Source organism: Delphinapterus leucas, chromosome 7, assembly GCF_059928025.1.
Source record: "Delphinapterus leucas isolate spDelLeu-1000000601 "Yukka" chromosome 7, BTC_Dleu_Yukka2, whole genome shotgun sequence".
In the NCBI taxonomy this organism is placed as follows: Eukaryota; Metazoa; Chordata; class Mammalia; order Artiodactyla; family Monodontidae; genus Delphinapterus; species Delphinapterus leucas.
Genome location: NC_143135.1, coordinates 267,717 through 286,089, shown reverse-complemented (window position 1 = coordinate 286,089; position 18,373 = coordinate 267,717). Strand labels below are relative to the sequence as shown.

Below are 18,373 nucleotides of genomic sequence, written 5' to 3'. Positions count from 1 at the left end.
GGTGACCTGGAGGCTGGCCTGGGAAGGGACAGACAGGGGCAGGACTCGCCCAGCTCTGGCTCCCAAGACTGGGAAGGTCTCCCGGGAGCTGCAGCATCGTAAGAAGTTTCCTCTTGCAGAGCCAGCGGGTGAGGCCGTTGGGACTCCAGTCTGTACCAAGCCCTGGGTGCATGGCCTGCAGGGGTGGGGGCTGGAAGGCCGAAGGGAGGACAACAGAGAGCCGGGTGCCCAGAGCCTGCCCCCCGTCCAAATGCAGGGACTTGCTGGGAGTCTGCACGTGGCAGGGCTGGGATCCCTGAGGCCAGGAGTGCCAGGGTAGCCCCTGTGGGAGCCCTGGAGGAGCCCTGGGGTTTGGGAGCCTGATGGGCACACATGGCTTCCTGGGGGTGGGGTCTGATAGACAGGGATGCAGGGGCCCCAGACACCTCGCTTCGGGTGCACCAAGCAGTCTGGTTGGCGGGAGGTGGGGGTGACTTCAGGTGGACCTGGTTCCCATCTGTGAAGCCTCTTTCCCTGGAGGACAGGTGGACAGATGGACAGCCAGATGCTGGAGGCTGTGTCTGTGACCACGGCCCAGAGAGGGGCCTTGCATGTGGCAGGTGGCCTGGGGATGGGGCTGGGGAGCCCAGAGTGTACAGGAAGCTGATGCTCAGGACCTGGTCCCTTTGCGGCTGTGGGGTGTGGGGTGGCTAGACCAGGACTGGGCAGGGGGCACTCAGACCTGGCCGCTCCTGTGACTGTTCGCCCATTGCCCAGGGGTGACCAGGGCAACCCTGAGGGGTGCATGTACCTTTGCCCTCGGTGGGGGGTGTCTCCCTGTCCTGTGGCCCGAATCAATGGTGGGGGTCAGTGCCCGTAGGACACCTCTGGTCCAGATCACACACCATCCTCCAGGGAAGGTTGAGTTCCCCTTTTCCAAGAGGCTCTGGGTAATGTCCCAAAGCTGTGTGATGTCTCTGGGGAGGGAGGGGTGTCTGGGACCCCAGAGCTGCACCAAGTCCAGCAGCTCATTTCTGGGGCCGCCTGAGGGCCAGCCTCCCGCTGTTGTCTTGGCGGGTCCCTCACAGGCAGTCTTCCCCAGGCTCCCTCCTGCCAGGGTGGCTTCCCTGTGCCATCCCTCCCCGCCCTGGGGTCCCGTCTTCCTGTTCTTCAGCCTCAGGCCGCTGCTCATGTGAGGGAGTCTCTCCTTTCAGGCTCTGTGGGACTGTCCACCAGGGACCCTCGAAGGGTCCTCCTGCAGGAGGTCCCGGGCCTGGGGAGAGGTGGGGCGAGCCCTCATCTTGGATCTGAAGTCAAGCACGTGAGGATCCGTTTCACTTACGAATTTGTCCAACATGACACTTAGCCCCTAAGGCGGGCAAGTCAGAGCCTGCTGTTTGCTCACTGGGAGTAAATGAAGCCTAAAGACCCCCCTCCACTCCCCCCCCCCCGCCAACCTGGATGCCAATCCCAGAACCCTCCACTCCACTTGTGCAGTTTTTACAGGTCTGTGAGTTTTCGTAGAGTCACAAAGACGGTGCATGGTCCCCCGTGCCCCGTCGCCTGGGGCGCTGGTCAAAGCTAAGAGCCCGACATGGCCTCCTTGACTCACGTCACCGGCTTTTCCGTGCGTGTCCTCTCCTGTTCCCGGCTCGTGCGGGACCCCCCACGGCATCATCGCCACGTCTCCACGGCCCCTCCTGTCTGTGATGGTCCCTCCGTCCCGCCTTGTCCTTGGCTGCCTGACTCTGGGGTCCGCTCACTCGGGCTCAGGTGAAAGTGCCTCTGACGTCTTCTGCTGAGATGTGACTAGGGGCTTTAGGGTGGGGATCACGTACTATCGCATCACATGCTGTCAGGAGGTCCCTGACATCTCAATTACATCACTGTGACCTTGACCTTCATCACCTGGGTGGGGGGCATCTGCCAGGTTTCTCCTCTGTAGGGTGACTCTTTTTCCCTTTCACGCTTCCTTCATTAGTCACTGAGTCCAGCCCACCCTCGAGAGGGAGGAGTCTGCACCATCCTCCGGAGGCAGGAGCATAGAAGGATGTGTGAGGTTTGTTAATGCTGCCGCAACATTTAACAAAGAATCAGGGAGACTCAGGGGCTCGGCACCATCTGCTTCCCCCTTAAGGTTCTGCCCGCTGGTTTTAGTGTCCGTCCGTCTGTCCAGGACGTGCCTGCAGCAGTCGCTCCTGCACAGTTCTCACTGGACTTACTTTTAGGAAACTCAGTACCGTGTCACACTGGTCCCCAACGCCCTGTGTGCAGTGGCGGCCCTCATGTTCCTGTTGTGTGTGGTCATAGCACAGTGTTTTCACCCATCTGCCTACCGATGGGAATTTGGGTTATTTCCACAATTCTGATATGAAATGTGCTGCTGTGAGCACTCTCGTCTGTCTCCAAAGGTGGCTGGCCCGGGGTGTAGTGTCTGGGACGGTCAACTTAGTTTCCCAAGTTCCAGCACCAATGTGTGAGCCACAGCAACACACGGGGATTCTGCTGAGTCACTGGGCTTTTTTTTTTTTTTTGACGTATAGTTGATTTACAACATTATAGTAGTTTCAGGTGATTTACAATATTACATTCAATATTTTTATAGATCACCCGGGCTTTTTTTTTTTTAATATTTATTTATTTATTATTTATTTTGGCTGCTCTGGGTCTTAGCTGCAGCAGATGGGATCTTCATTGCGGCATGTGGGATTTAGTTGTGGCATGCATGTGGGATCTAGTTCCCGGAGCAGGGATCGGACCCGGGCCCCCTGCACTGGGAGCGCGGAGGCTTAGCCACTGGACCACCAGGGAAGTCCCACCCAGGCTTTTTTTTTGGGGGGGGGCGCACCAAGCAGCATTGGGGATCTCAGTTCCCCTACCAGGGATTGAACCTGGGCCACGGCTGTGAAAGCACTGCATCCTAAACACTAGACAGCCAGGGAACTCCCACACCTGTGTTTTTAGAGCTGTCTGGCCGTAAAATGTTGGTTACCAAATGGTGGAAGGTGGTGCCTCCTTGGTCACCTGGCCTGCGTTTTCCAGATGGTTCCCTAGCTCCATGGTTTCAGCTTCTGAGTGCCCCTCTTTTGTGAAGTGTGCATTTGCATCTCTGGCCCACTTTAAACTGGGCTGTCTGCCTTTTCTTATGAATTCTGGGAGCTCTTTGTATAGATTTCCAAACCAACCTCTGCTGGCCACTTGTGCTGTAGCCTCATTGCATGCACTTAGCCCCACCCGGAACTACCCCTTTGCTACCAGAGCACCCAGCCCAGGAGGTGCTTGTCTGCTGCAATGAGCCCCATCCTCCGTCTGCTCTTCACCCCCAGGGAGAAGAGAGCCTCCGGATCCTGGTGGGGACCGAAGGGGACAGCCCCCTGCAGATGGACATCAATACCACTGAGGTGAGTCTCTGCTTGAGTCTCTCCTGGGCTTGGTCCCACCTACTGCCCCATGGCCCGCACCTGGCCCGCCCTGGTCCCCAGTCCCCACACCTCCTTCTTCTAGACTGAGGCCTCCGAGCCATGGGACTATGTCCTTGTGGCTGATCACTGCACCCAGAGAAACCCCAGGCAGGTCCAGCGGCAGCAGCAGTTCCTGGAAGAGCTCGAGAGGAAGGGCTTCTGCTATAGGGTGGGCGGGCTGAGGGCCTCGCCTGGGCGCAGGGGTCACGGGGGACTGGGCGGATCCCGGGGAGGTGTCTGGGGAGGTGGGCTGAGGCCTCGTGCAGGAGAAGGATAGGAGGGGATAGGCCATTGGCTTTGGATGAAGGGGAGGGTCCCAATGTGGAGTAGAGGGTCCCATGCTGCCCCCCACCCTCAGGCGAGGGAGGACCAGGCGAAGGTGTTCTTTGGGATCCGAGCTGACAACCGGCCGGTACTGCAGCCTTCTCATGGAGCCCGAGGCTACCGCCCCCAGAGGGGAGCTGGCCAGGCCAACTTCCATCCCAGCCACCACCAGGTGAGAGGCTGGCCCAGAGTGGGGCCAGGAGGACCCCTGCCCACCCACATGCCGGTCCAGACAGGCAGCAAGGCTCCCAGGAGTGGTCCCAGGGTGGAGGGCCCAGGGGGCAAGGGTCTGTGAGTCAGTTTCCATGTCTGTAATACGGGAAAATGACAGTTCTCACCTCTTGAAGTGTTTGAAGGTTACATGTGACTATGTCCCCCAGATGCAGAATAGAAACCAGCCTTAAAGGGTGGGCAGAATTTGGAGAGGCTGAGAGGATCCTCCCAGCTGTCTCTCCTAGGCTCTGAGGTCATCTCCCTGGATTCACGTCCTGACTTCTTTCCTCCAGACCAAATGCCCCTCCCTGGACATCTATCCCCTGCTTCCCAGGCACCCAGCACCTCCTCTCTCTCCAAGCACCTGCTTCTCCCCACCCCGATCCTCTAGGCCTCCAAGCCAGCCCACCTGCCCTCCCCACAGCCCTCCTCTATCATCTTCCTGGCCCCAGCCCCGGCCCCCTGAACTCCTCTGGGGCCCAATCAGGGAGACTAGCGAAGAACACTCCTGGAATTTGGATACGAGGCAGTGGAGGGGGGCTTCCTGTGAACACAGAAGGACTGGCCGGTCTTGGGAGGACACATGAATAGAGGCATCTTGATGGGGCCTGAGAGGAGCAGGCTGTGGGGAGTGCCCTGGGACACTCAGGGGGCCGTGTCTCATAGGAGGATGTTCCAGAGGAGCAGTACTGTATAGTCAGATGCCCGAATGTGCCGCTTCCTGGCTGTGTGGCCTTGACCAAATTACTCACTCTCTCTGAGCTTCAGTCGCCCCATAGGCAAAATGGCTCACAGGGGTGCAAAGAGGATTTGTGCACATAAAGAGTGTGCTCTTGACGTGTGGGGGCTCCAGGTGGGACAGGTGATTGGAGGTGGGAGGTCTGGGAGGGATCTGGGAGAGACTATTGCAGGGCTGAGCATCGGGGCCCTGGGAAGAGAGAGACCACCCTGAGGGAGGCCCACCTTGGAACCATGGCACAGCTAGACCCTGGGAGGATTTAAGGAGGTGGGCTCCCAGAGGAGTCCTGGATTCTGGGCTCTGGTCAGGTGGTCTGGGGGCTCTGTTAGGACACAGGAGGGGCCTGGGACCTGGCCAGATAGAGGGCCATCCTGAGCCAGCTCTTGTGTTCCAGAATCCAAATTGTCAACTTTGTGCTGAACAGCAAGATGGCAGCTGGTGGTAAGGACTGGATGGCAGCAGCCCACCAGGAGGGGCAGTCACACGGGGAGAACGGGACAGGGTCCTCCCTCACCCCTCATTCCCTTCTGACCCGAGAATCCCTGTGACCACCAGACACGCTCCAGGATTTGGTGAAGGATGGGGTCTTTGAGGCCGTGTTTCCCCTACACAAGGTGAGTGGTGGGCCGGCTGGGAGAGGACCTGAGGGCAGGACCTGAGGCAAGAAGCTCTCACTGTCTGTCGCCTGTGCTCAGGGGGAGGAAGACCTAAAGAAGAAATGGGCCTGGTGGAGAAACATGTTCCAAGAGCAGCCAATTGGTGACATCAGGTACTACTGCCCCCCGCGGACACACCTGCGCCCCCGCAGGCAGCCTGCGCCCCCCGCGGTTACACCCACGCCTCCAGCAAACTGCTGTGCGGGCTCCCATTTAGACACACATTTAGATGCCCTCAGTACAGACGCTCCTTGCCCGCCCCCGCATGTGGCATGTCTCACCCCGGCGTTGGCGCTGGACGGTCACCCCTGCTGGGAGTGGCCCTGACGGGACGGCTGTGCCCCTAGGAACTACTTCGGTGAGAAGGCGGCGCTGTACTTCGCCTGGCTCGGCTGGTACACCTACATGCTGGTGCCCGCCGCGGTGGTGGGCCTCATCGTCTTCCTGAGTGGGTTTGCCCATTTCGAAGCCAGCCAGATCAGGTGGGGCGGAGTCAGGCAAGGGACGGGACTGGGGGGTTAGGGAAGGGGCAGGACCGGGGTGGGGGAGGTCACGGAAGGGGCGGGGCTAGGGCGGGGTCGTGAAAGGGAGGGACTGAGGGTGGGGAGGAGTCAGGGAATGAGCGGGACTGGGGTGTGTAGGGTCATGGAGGGGGCGGGGTCGGGGTGGAGTCACGTAAGGGGGTGGGACTGAGGGGGCTGGGTGGAGTCAGAAAGGGGGCGTGACTGGGGCGGGGTCGTGAAGGGGCGGGGTCGTGACGGGGCGGGACTGAGGGTGGGGCGGAGTCAGGGAAGGGGCGGCCTGGGGCGGGGTCCCCCAGGGGCCACAGGAGGGGCCACAGGAAAGCGCCGCCGACAGCCCGGTCCCTGCACCCCCAGCAGGGAGATCTGTGATGCCCACGACGTCTACATGTGCCCTCGCGGCGACCACATCCCCAGGTACCAGCGGCTCTCAGAAACCTGCGCCTTCGCCAAGGTTTGCGCCGGGGGCGGGGGTGGGGCACTGCGGCTGCTCGCCCGCGGGGAAGAGGTCCCAGGGGGTCCTCCCAGGGAAGGGAAGGCCGCCTCAGCCCCACGTGCCGCTCTCCCCAGCTCACCCACCTCTTCGACAACGAGGGCACCGTGCTGTTCGCCGTGTTCACGGCGCTGTGGGGTGAGTCACTGCGGCACCCGGGGGGCAGCCGAGCTCCACACGCAGCGGGGACACGCCGTGAGGCCTCTGCTTTCTCCCGGCTGCAGCCACCGTGTTCCTGGAGTTGTGGAAGCGGGAGCGAGCCCGTGTGGTCCTGCAATGGGACCTGTACGGGTGGGACGAGGACCAGGTGAGGCTGAGCCAGGTGACCAGGCCCAGGGCCCACACGAGTCTGCTGTGTCTGAGGGGGTCCCCATGTATGAGGCGCGGTTCCCGTGGGTGAGGAGTCCCGTGTCTCAGGCGTGTCCGGTGCCGTCCACAGGAGGAAATGGTGCTGGGGCTCATTGCCTGCCCTGACTACCAGCCCCGGCTACGCGCGGAGTACCGTCATCCTCCTGCTGTCTCTGTTGATGGTACTCCTGGGGCGCCCCTGGTGGGGCTGGAGAGCAGGTGGGGCGGCCCCTGGAGGCCTGCCCATCCTGGCCTCCCCGACCCCCGCCAGATCTGCCTGATGATAGGCATGGCCCACGTCCTGGTGATCTGCCGCGTCCTGGTCGCTGCCCTTTTCAGCTCCGCCTTGCCCTTCCTGGGAGAGCAGGTGACCACGGCCGTGGTGGTGACCGGGTCCCTGGTTCACTATGTGAGCGCATCCTCGTCATGACCAAGGCAGGGGTCGGGGCAGGGTGAGGGTGCCGGTGGGGGTGCAGCTCTGCTGAGGTCCGAGGTGAGCCCTCCGTCTCCCCTCCCACAGATCAACAAATATGTGGCACTGAAGCTTTGTGACTTTGGTGAGAGGAGGGCCCCCCTGAGCCCCTCTCTGGCTACTGGAGGGAGGATTCAGGGTGGGGATCTTGGAGCCCTGGGGTGGGGGAAGGGGGCCTACGAGAGGGCAGGGGCTCGCACCTGGGAGACAGGTGGGGGTCGCAGGTGTCCCTGAGTTGTCAGGATAGGGACAGGCTGGGCGCGGGCTGTCATCGGGGTGAAGGATGGGGGAGGGACGGCCCCACATCTCATTCCAGAGAAGCCCAGGACCTTCTCAGAGCGAGAGAGCAAGTTCACCATCAAGTTCTTCACTCTGCAATTCTTTGCTCACTTCTCCTCCCTTATCTACATTGCCTTCATCCTGGGCAGGTAAGGGCCACCTGCTCCCACATGCCTCCCTCTAACTCCTTTCTCCCCACCTTGAAAATAGAAATACCTGTTCTTGTTAATTTTTAAAGTAAATCATGCTCAGAACACGTGGAAACCCAGTACAGAAATATGTGAAGGAAGCGCACATGTGAGGGAAGCCCACAGCGAACCCCCAACTGTCCAATCCTCGTCCTCAGAGATGACACTGTAACTGTTTGTTGGGTCTTCCCAAACTTTTTTACACATTTAAGTACACACACATACACCTATTGACATGAGTGATTTTGTCGTGTAAATAATTGTATCTGCCTTACACTGAAAACGTACTATGGGCGTTTTCCATGTCTGCATGGGTGGTGAGGCTTTGTTTTTAAAAACATACTATGGGCGTTCTTTTGTGGGATGCCCTTGAATTTATTTAACCACTTCAGTTGGTGGACATTCGGGTTAATTCCAGTTTTGAGGTTTATAAATAAAGCTGCAGTGGGCATCCCATGTAACACACACGCACATGCACACACTTCCCCTCACCTTCCTAATTAATGAAATGAACATTTTTGGTTCAATCAACATATCTTTTCTTGTCTTTTCTGAAGAAAATAATTCCTCTATGTGTTCTCTATGTTTGTTCAAATGTTGTAAGTTACACATATACTGCCAATTAATCCCAAACTCTCTAGCAGAACTTTATTTATTTATTTGCAAAATTTATTTATTCAGTTATTTATTTATTTTTGGCTGCGTTGGGTCTTCAATGCTGCGTGCAGGCTTTCTCTAGTTGTGGCGAGTGGGGGCTACTCTTTGTTGAGGTACCCGGGCTTCTCATTTCTCATTGCGGTGGCTTCTCTTGTTGCTGAGCACGGGCTCTAGGCGTGCGGGCTTCAGTAGCTGCGGCACACGGGCTCGGTAGTTGTGGCTCGTGGGCTCTAGAGCGCAGGCTCAGTAGTTGTGGCGCACGGGCTTAGTTGCTCCATGGCATGTGGGATCTTCCCGGACCAGGGCTCGAACCTGTGTCCCCGGCACTGGCAGGTGGATTTTTAACCACTGCGCCACCAGGGAAGTCCCTCTAGAAGAACTTGAGAAGAAACCAACTCCTGCCAGTATGTTCAAAGACATCATGAGGTCCTTGGAGACGCCCTCGTGGCATCTGTCCCCTTCTCTTGGGGCTGTGCTTGGCCCTTTCATCCTGGGAAGCCCCTTACTCTCTGCCGTGTAGGATCCCAAGTTTTCCAGTGGCTTCCTGTGAGAGGCTACATGGGAAATCATATGTGCTGAGTTTCCTCTTTATTGGGGGCCTGACTGAGCGTCTGCTGGAGAAAGAGCTCTAAGTTGGATACGGTTCTCCTCAGACTTCCGAAGGGTATTTTGGTTTCCGGCTTCCAGCGCTCTGTTCCGCAAGTCTGGCGTTAATGTTCTTCCAACTCTCTGTGCATCTCCTCACTGTCCCCCGTCTTCTGGAATTTCTCAGCCGTGTGACTTGGTGGGTCTTTTTCAGTCGACAAGCTTCGGTAATTCACATCTCTCTCCTCCACACGCCAGCTTTCCTCTCTCTGCCGGATGATTTCCACCATCACACAAACATGCTGTCACAGTTCTTTCCGGAAGTCTTCTCACCGGCGAACCCGGTTTCTGGTTCTCCTGCCTCGCGCTTCTGCCTCCCCGGTACTCTCACTGCCTCCTGGCGCTGACCTTTGCTCTCCTGCTGACCTCGGAACATCGCCTGGCCCCGAACCCTGGTCCCTCAGACTCCGCTCTTCCCTTGCTCCCCCTCCATAGCCGTCGCCACCCAGGACGTGATGCACATTTATTTGTTCACTGTCTCTCTCAGAAATGGCAGCTCCCCAGGGCGGAGGGTAGGGCGCTTGTCCTTTGCTGAATGCTCAGCTCCTGCAGGCGGCCAGGCGTGCAGAATCAATGCTGGTCAAATGGAAAGAAATTACCAGGTACTCACTGGGCCTGGAGCCTCAGGGCCTTCAGTTTTGAGAGATTTTCTCATGTACCTGATAGCCTCCTGCTTCAGCTCCCTCTCCTCCCTTCTGAGGAATTCTTTTTGTTTGGAAATTGGACCTTCTGAATTGATCATCTACTTTTCTTCGCTTTTTTTCTCCCATTCTTGTTCCAGTTTCTTGGAGCTTTTCTCAACTGTTTTCCAACCCTTCTACTGAACGTTTCACTTCTGCTTATGTTCTTAATATCAGAGCACTCCTCTTGACATGTGCAGATTCTTCACAGCCTCCTCTTCATGTCACCTGGACACCAGGGCTTTTCTTTTCTGAGGATGTGGCCTCTTTTTTTCCCTTCTACTCTGGCATTTCTTCTGTTCCTTTCGAGTTTCTTTTATGCTCTTTCTTTGATTGGTCTCTGATTCTGGTGTTAGAGACCACCCCCACCCCCCCCCCGCCTTAGATGTCTTTTATTCTTGGCCACCTGTCTGTAATTGAGAAAGGCATGTGCCAGTGGCTTTGCTCTGGACCATGTGTCTCCTGTCGGGACCTCTTGCTGTGTCGGTTCCTGAAGGGGAATCCCTGGTCTCCTGCCTGGAGGCAGAAGGATGCCCGTCAGTATGCTGGGAGCCCAGCTGGGGAAGGGACACCGTGGGGTCTCAGTGTCCATTGGCCCAACCCTGCGATCTGAATCTTTGGTTGTTCAACCCCCTAGAAATGTCTTTGTCTTCTTGTGTGTGTGTGTCTTGTGTGTGTGTGGGGGGGGGTGGATTAGGGGTTGGATAGGAGGCCCAGGGGTTCAGCCGGGCCTGCATCCCATCCAGTGGGTGCCCCCAAGCTACCAGGGGTGCCCAAGTCCTGGGGTGTTCCAGGCTCTTGGGCAGGGTTGTGTTGCTATTCAGACGTCTTCCCTGCAGGCTTAGATCCAGCTTGATGTCTCAAGTGGGCTGCAGGCCTCTCCAGTTCCCTTCCATCTCCGAGGTGATGCCTGGCAGTGGGTGTGGGCAGCCAGCCATTTTAACTGGGAGTCGGCAGTGCACATTTAAATTGAGAGACATTGCTAAAGCACCCTCCAAAAATGCTGTGCTGACTCACAAAGCCACACACTGTGTACGTGACTGCACACTCCACGTTGGTCTGATGAACAAAGACCTTAAAGGTGCGTTATTAAAACCTATTAGTGAGAATCCAGCATCTTTCCAGATATTTTTTGGCCATTGAGTTTCGTTTCCTATAAGTTGTTCATATCATCTGAGCATTTCTATAACATCAAGGTCAAGTGGATTCTCTTCTGACTCATCATGCCATATTTTACGCTGCTTCTTATCTGACCGTTTCTTTGTGGTACAGCTCTTTATTTTTCCTGTTGTTTTGAATTGCCTTTTTTCCTCCTTGCATGTCTTTATCTTATCAAGGGTATCCAGCCTCTCCATGTCAAACTGCCTATTGCATGGAGTCTCTTTTCTCCCAGAGGCCCTCCATTCTCCCCACACTGGGCTGGTGGCTCTCCGTGCCTCCTGCATACCTGTCTCCCTGGGACTTCAATCTGCTGCTTTCCTGGGTTAGGACCATCATCTCCTGGACTCCCAAGCCTCCTTCTTTCTTGATTTTTGCTTTCATTTATTTTGAGAAGGTATATCGTAGAGGTAAACTCTCTGAATTCATGTATGTCTAAAGGTGTCATGTTCTACTGTTGCACAAGATTGACATGGCTGGGTATAGAAATCTAACTTCAAAACAATTTTCCCTTCTAGAACTTTAAAGACATTGCTCCGTTGTCTTTGAACATGCAACATGGATGATAAGAAGTGTGCAGAAAATCTGATTTTTGTTTCTTCCTAGTTGACCTAGAAGCTTTAGGATCTTCTCTTTAAACAGGGGAACAATCTAGGGTGGGTCTTTTCTTCACGCACTGTGCTGGGCAATTGTTGGCACCTTCCGATGAAACAGCCCGTGTCCTGCTTAGGCTCACTACGTTTTCTTCTGTTTTTCCTTAGGTTGTTGTTGTTTTTAATTTTTATTGGAGTATATGGTTGGTTTACAATGTTGTGTTAGCCTCCACTGCACAACAAAATGAATCAGCCATACACATACAGATACCCCTCCCTTTTGGACTTCCCTCCCATTTAGGTCACCACAGTGCATTGGGTAGAGCTCCCTGTGCTCTACAGTATGTTCCCATCAGCTGTCTATTTTATACATAGTGTCGATAATGCATGTGTGTCAGTCCCAGTCTCCCAGTTTCTCCCACCCCACCCCTTTCCCCCTTGGTATCCATACGTTTGTTCTCTACGTCTGTGTCTCTGTTTCTGCTTTGCATATAAGATCACCTATACCATTTTCCTAGATTCCACATGTATGTGTTATCATATGATGGTTTTCTCTTTCTGACTTACTTCACTCTGTGTGCCACTCTCTAGGTCCATCCACGTCTCCACAAATGACCGCATTTCATTCCTTTTTATGGCTGAGTACTTTTCCATTGTATGTATGTACCACATCTTCTTTATCCATTCCTCTGTTGATGGGCATTTAGGTTGCTTCCGTGTCCTGGCTGTTGTAAATAGTGTGGCAGTGAACGCTGGGGTGCACGTGCCTTTTTGAATTGTGGTTTTCTCTGGGTATATGCCCAGGAGTGGGATTGCTGGTTCAGGTGGTAGTTCTATTTTTAGTTTTTTTGGGTTTTTTTCCTTAGGTTTTTAAAAATATTTTTTTCCCCTCTGCTCTCTATGGAACGCCTGGTCCTCTTGGGTTTCTTATGTTTTTCTCTCATATATTCCATCTCTGTGTCTTTACATTCCACATCTGGAGAGATTTCCTTCACTTTGTCTTTTTGCCTTTTTTTTTTTTAATGTTTATTTATTTGGCTGCACTGGGTTTTAGTTGTGGCACGTGGGATCTTTAGTTGCAGCATGCGAACTCTTAGTTACGGCATGTGGGATCTAGTTCCCTGACCAGGGATTGAACCCAGGCCCCCTGCATTGGGAATACGGAGTCTTAGCCACTGGACCACTAGGGAAGTCCCTGTTTTCTTTTTTTAAGTTTAACAGTTAAAGTCTTAATTTCCAAGAGGGTTTTTATTTTTTTATCCTTTTTTTTTTATAGTGTCCTTTTCTTGTTTCCACAGATACAGTACTTTCTTGAGGATATCAATGTTCTTTTTTCCCCTTAAGTTCTCATCTGTTTCCTCATTATCTCATTTCCTAAAGGGTCCATCTTCCTGTTCCTTCATCGTAGTCCTTCTCTTTTGTACAGCTGGTTTTCCTCGTGCCTGAAGATTTGTAGCTGTCCGTTCATACTGAAGAACGAAGGACTGAGTAGGTTTTCCCTGGCAGGATGGGATATGTCTTTATAATAACTCACGTCTGCTGACACTCACCCATTCTATCCTAAGGGCCTCACATTCATCAGCTCTAATCTGCACAACAGCCCTATGGGGTAGGGACTCTCTAAACCCCATTTCACAGATGAGTAGACCGAGGCACAGAAAGGTTAAGAAACGATCTCAGGGTCGCACAGTCAGCAGGTGGTGAGGCAGATAGAAGCCTGAGTCTGGCACCTTTTGTGTACTGGCCCTGCATGTGGCATCCCTGGGAAAATAAGGCAGGAGCCTGTGCAGTCACTCGTGTTTCTCTGGAGGCCGTTTCTGTTTTGTCACGAAGGTTATCAGTGTGTCTCTTTATAGTTCCTGTTTTTCATGCCGTGCTCAAAAAGGCCTCCCCTCCTCAACATTAAAAACATGTTCAGGGGCTTCCCTGGTGGTGCAGTGGTTCAGAGTCCGCCTGCCAATGCAGGGGACGCGAGTTCGTGCCCCAGTCCGGGAAGATCCCACATGCCGCGGAGCGGCTGGGCCCGTGAGCCATGGCCACTGAGCCTCGCGTCCGGAGCAAAAAAAAAAAAGTTCAGCTGTGATTTCCCTCAGATGCTTATGGTTTCAACATTTTAAACATTTAAATCTTTGGTTCACAAGGAATTTGTTTTGCTGCAGGCGGCAAAGGAGGGAAGCCTGTTTTGTTGTTTTCCAAGTGACAGCCAGTTGTCCCCAAACCATTTGTTGACTGTTCCATCGCCACCACCACCCTTCTGTCACACAGCAAGTTCCATCATTCACTTGACTGTTTTGGTGCTCCGTGGATTCTGACGATTCTGGTCTAGTACCTTTCTGTGTCATTACTACTGTAATGCTTTCCTGTCAGATAGGTCTGGCGTTAATTTTCTTTTTCTCTTCTTTTTCACTTTTCCTTTTTTGTAGTTATTTACGTGTTTATTCTTCTAGGTGAACTTTAAAGTAATGTTTGTCAAACTCCATCAAAATTCTGTGGGATTTAGCTTAAGACTGCAGTGAAATTATACATTCTTTTAGGGAGAATTGACATAGATACTGTATTAATTTTCTGTTGTTGACCACAGCTTAGTGGCTTTAAACAACACACATTACATACAGTTCTCGAGGCCAAGAGTCCAAAATGGGTCTCACTGGGCTAAAATCAGGGTGTCAGCAGGGCTGTGTTCTGTCTGCAGGCCCTCGGGGAGAGTCCATACTCTTGTTTTTTTCAGCTTCTAGAGGCTGCCTGGCCCGCTCCGTCCTGTGTCTGCAAAGCCAGTGGTGCCAGGCTGAGTCCTTCTCATCCTGACATCTCTCTGGCTCTCCCTCTTACTCATTTAAGGACTCTGGTGATTACAATGGGCACACCCAGATAATCCAGGATTCTCTCTCCATTTTAAGGTCAGCTGATTACCACCTGCCATGTCAGATAACATATTCACAGGTTCCAGGAATTGGATGTGGTATCTTTGGCGGCCTGACATTCCACCTGTCACAAAAATACAAGCGTAAGTTTTTCTATCGAAGAACAAGGTTCCTCTATTCAATGTTGTTTTAATGTTCTTTAGCTGTGTTATAGTTTTCTTCTTATGGGTCCCCCACATTTCCTGTGAATTTCACTCTATTTTATAGTTTTCGCTGCTATCTGTGACAGATATTCCCTCCTGCTACATTTCTTGGTGGTTTTGTTGCACCTAGGAAAGCAAAAGGGAGTTGAGCTTGATATCAATTTTATATCCACTCTGAGCATTTTTCAGATTTATCTGCCCAATCGTTCAGTTGATTTATTTTGGTTTCCCAGATATATAATCGTATTTTCTACAACAAGTTTTTCCTTTGCAAAGTTACACCATTCTGGAATAGTAGTTGTCATGAACTGTAGTAACAGGAGTGCTTGCAGGACTTCACCATTGAGCATAAGCCCAACGTTTGGTTAAACATACCTTTTTTATCATGGAAATCAGGTGATTTAAACACAAAGTAGCCCTGTGTGCACAGTTACCTGGGGAGAAACTGAGGCCCCTCCTCACAGCCTTTCCTGAGCCTGTGAACAGCTGAGAGGTCCCCGGCGGTCCTGCGCACACGCAGGCCTGTCTGGGTTAGCCTCTGCTCACCTGCGGGGCGGGTCTCCTTCCTTCCCCTCCAGGCCCCACTGCTCCCCGACTCCCACTCCTGTCCTGTCCCCTCTCTCAGCCTCGCTGCCCTTCCCAGGATCAACGGTAACCCCGGGAAGTCCGTGCGCCTGGCAGGGCTGTGGAAGCTGGAGGAGGTCAGTCTGTCCGGAGGCCTTACTGCCCTCTTCCTGAACTGCCCCAACCCCCTGGTCACCCCCAGGCCCCGTGCCTGACCTCTCACCCTTGCCCCCACAGTGCCATCTCAGTGGCTGCATGACGGACCTGTTCGTGCAGGTGGCCATCATCATGGGTCTGAAACAAACGCTCAGCAACTGCATGGAGTACCTGGGCGCGTGAGGACCACCCTCCCTCCCGGGGCGCCACCCTCACCGCAGGGAGCCCCCGAACCCACAGGACCCCACCTCCCAGAGCCAGCAGTCCCGAGGGGTCCTCAGCCCCCCTCCCCGTCCCCCACCCGGCCCTCCTCGCTCGCAGGTGCCTGGCCAACAAGTGTTGCTCGATGCGAGCCACGTCCCAGGACCCCGAGCTGAGGCACTGGCGGCGCAACTACCGCCTGAACCCGGTCAACACCTTCAGCCTGTTCAAGGAGTTCATGGAGATGAGTACGCGGGGCGGGGCTGGTGGGCGGACGGGCGGGCGGGCACCGCGCGGGGGCCCACGGTGACGACCCCCACCCCCAGTGATCCAGTACGGCTTCACCACCGTCTTCGTGGCCGCCTTCCCGCTTGCCCCGCTGCTGGCGCTCTTCAACAGCCTCGTGGAGATCCGCCTGGACGCCATCAAGATGGTCCAGGTGCAGCGGCGCCTGGTGCCCCGCAAGGCCAAGGACATCGGTCAGGGGCCCGACGGGGCGGCCTGAGGGCGGGCGCTCCAGCCAGGGGGGCATGAGCCGCGAGGCGCGCTGGGGCCACGCCAGTCCCCTTGAAACCACCGCTCTGAGCCATGGGGGCAGGGCTCAGGCCCCAGGAAGAGGCGGGGCTGGCAGGCACCTCGCAGGCCGTTCCCCCCCAGGGGTCCCATTGAAGGGCCAGCAGCCGCCCTGCGGAGGCCGTGCAGAACGGCTTGACTCTCAGGGAGCTGAGGGAGAGGGGTCCAGCAGCTGGGCACAGGGACTGAGAGCAGGTGGCCTTAGTCACCTTGACTGGCCTCGCTGAGGTGGACAGGTGTCAGGGATGAAGCCAGGAGATGCGGCGTTGGACATAGGCAGTGGGAGAGAGAAGTGTGAGGGATACTTGGGACCAGGTTAAGGCGGTCTGCCCTGGGGAGGGGACCCAGGAGGTGGAGCAGGCCTGGGGGCAGCCGAAAGGTTCAGGCATAAGATAGGGGGCGGAGACCTGAGCCCCTCCCTGTCCACATCAAGAAGAGGGGTGCAGGAGAGTGGAGGCTGCTCTCTGTTGGCCTTGGCCCAGGTCTTCCTCATCAGGGACCTGGCCCTGTGGCTGCCACAAACAGAGGCATGATGAGGCCCTTGACCATCCAGGCTCCCAGCTTCAGGGGATCAACAGAGGTGGGGGGGCGGGGGGCGGGGAGACAGTGCAGGCCTCACCCCCTGCCGTGGCCCAGGGACCTGGCTGCAGGTGCTGGCCGTCATTGCCGACGGGATGGTCATCGCCTTCACATCTGAGTTCATCCCCCGAGTGGTGTACAAGTACTGCTATGGCCCGTGCCGACAGGGGGTCCACCCTGCAGTCGAGTAAGGGGACACCGCCACACAGACCCTGGGGGAGCCTCAAACTGTCCAGAGACCCCTGGGAAACTGGCCCAACCATGGCCCAGCCCCAGGGGACCCCAGGGAAGGGCTCAATGCTAACAGTATTGCCTGGGGTGGGCTGCCCTCCCACAGCAACCTGCAGACCCTGAGTGGACCCCGGGAGTGCTGACTGGGACCCCAGTAGGGGATTAACGTCCCAGAACCAGCTGTTTTCTGAGCAAGTGATACTGGAATGGCTCCCCTTCCAAAGGCAGACCCTTAGTGGTCTGCATGCTGTCCTCATCCAGTTCCTCCAGCCCTGCAGGGGGGCAGGTCTCCAGGGGTAGGTCTCCCCCAGTAAGGCTGGCAAGGAAGCCTCGGCCCCTGGCAAGGAAGGCAGGTGGTGGCACCTGCAAGTCCCTTCAGCCTCCCCCAGGGGCCCCTCTCCCATGTACAGAGATGAAGGAGGGGGGTCTGCACTGTGGCACACCCTGATGGCCCCCACCAGGCAGGGGTCGGTTACAAGCCAGCACCCCAGAAGCCTGAAGGGACCACACCAAACTCCTCTCCCCCTCCCCCCAGCTGCCTCACGGGCTACGTCAACCACAGCCTGTCCGTGTTCTACACCAAGGACTTCCAGAATCCTGTTGAAATAGAGGGCTCAGAGAATGTGACTGAGTGCAGGTTTGGACCCCCATCCCCTGTGAGCACCCTCTGAACTCCTGACTCCTGACCTCAGGTGCTCCCCACCCCAGGTACCGGGACTGTGGCACCGCTCAGAACTCCAACTTCACTGAGCAGCCCTGGTTCTTCCTGGCCGTCCATCTGACCTTCCTCATCTTCTTCGAGGTGAGCCAACACTGGGGACAGGCCCCAGGGCGGGGCAGCTCTCTGCAGCCCTCCCTGGGCCCCTGCCCCCTAAAGTCCCTGCTCAGCGCACCTTGACCTCCCCACTCTGGCCCTCCCAGCACGTGCCCTTATGCGTCAAGCTCATTGCTGGCTGGTTTGTGCCTGATGTGCCTCAGTGGGTGAAGAACGAAGTCCTGAAGAGGAAGCACCAGAGACTTGGGGAGGCGGGGCTGCCGGGGCCTGGCCCCGAGTCCCGAAGTACCAGAGACTCCGGCCGAGAGCACAGACATGGAGCGGGCCTGGAGCCGGTCCAGAGGCCAAGACGCAGAGCTGCTGCCACCACCGCCCACCCCAGCCCTGGCTGTGTGTGTGTGTGGGCGGGCTTTAATTAGACCCGCGTATATGTGGGGGTCCTGGGAGCCCCTGTATGTTTGAGGTGTCTGTGAGCTGCACACCTGTCCATGGTCTGGGAGGCCTGTTCCACCTGTGAGGGCTCAGGCTTGGTACTGCCTGACGTGAACTCTGAGTGACCCCTGCCACCCAGAGAACTGGGGCGGGGTTGGGGGGGAGACAGTGCAGGCCTGTCCTGTCTTCTCATGCCGTCTCGACAGGAAAACTGGCCCAGTTTCCTGGGCCCCAGATCCTGCCCCACCCCACTGGCTCCCCTCAATCAGCAGAGTTTTCTCTAATAAAATAAAACTGCTTTGTGTTAATTTCTGGGCTTCTGGCCGATTACGTCTGCCCTCAGGGCTAGCTGGGAAACTGAGGCCGTGACGGGGAGAGGCCCGGAATGTGGT

At 55.7% G+C, this 18,373-nt stretch overlaps 1 protein-coding gene across 1 annotated transcript; it reads left to right on the top strand.

Moving 5' to 3' along the window:
• Positions 1-1,206: 1,206 nt before the first annotated feature.
• On the top strand, positions 1,207-18,289 carry ANO9 (anoctamin 9). Its single transcript, XM_089914246.1, is given in 27 exon segments — positions 1,207-1,485; positions 1,961-2,038; positions 3,306-3,380; positions 3,484-3,609; positions 3,799-3,848; positions 3,850-3,936; positions 5,111-5,157; positions 5,272-5,330; positions 5,412-5,485; positions 5,720-5,854; positions 6,251-6,347; positions 6,464-6,524; positions 6,611-6,693; positions 6,826-6,869; positions 6,871-6,916; positions 7,006-7,149; positions 7,152-7,169; positions 7,255-7,291; positions 7,523-7,634; positions 15,114-15,171; positions 15,272-15,369; positions 15,512-15,639; positions 15,718-15,870; positions 16,601-16,730; positions 17,310-17,411; positions 17,483-17,576; positions 17,696-18,289. Coding segments are annotated over 27 exon segments (2,454 nt in total). The 5' UTR covers positions 1,207-1,440; the 3' UTR covers positions 17,969-18,289.
• Positions 18,290-18,373: the final 84 nt, after the last annotated feature.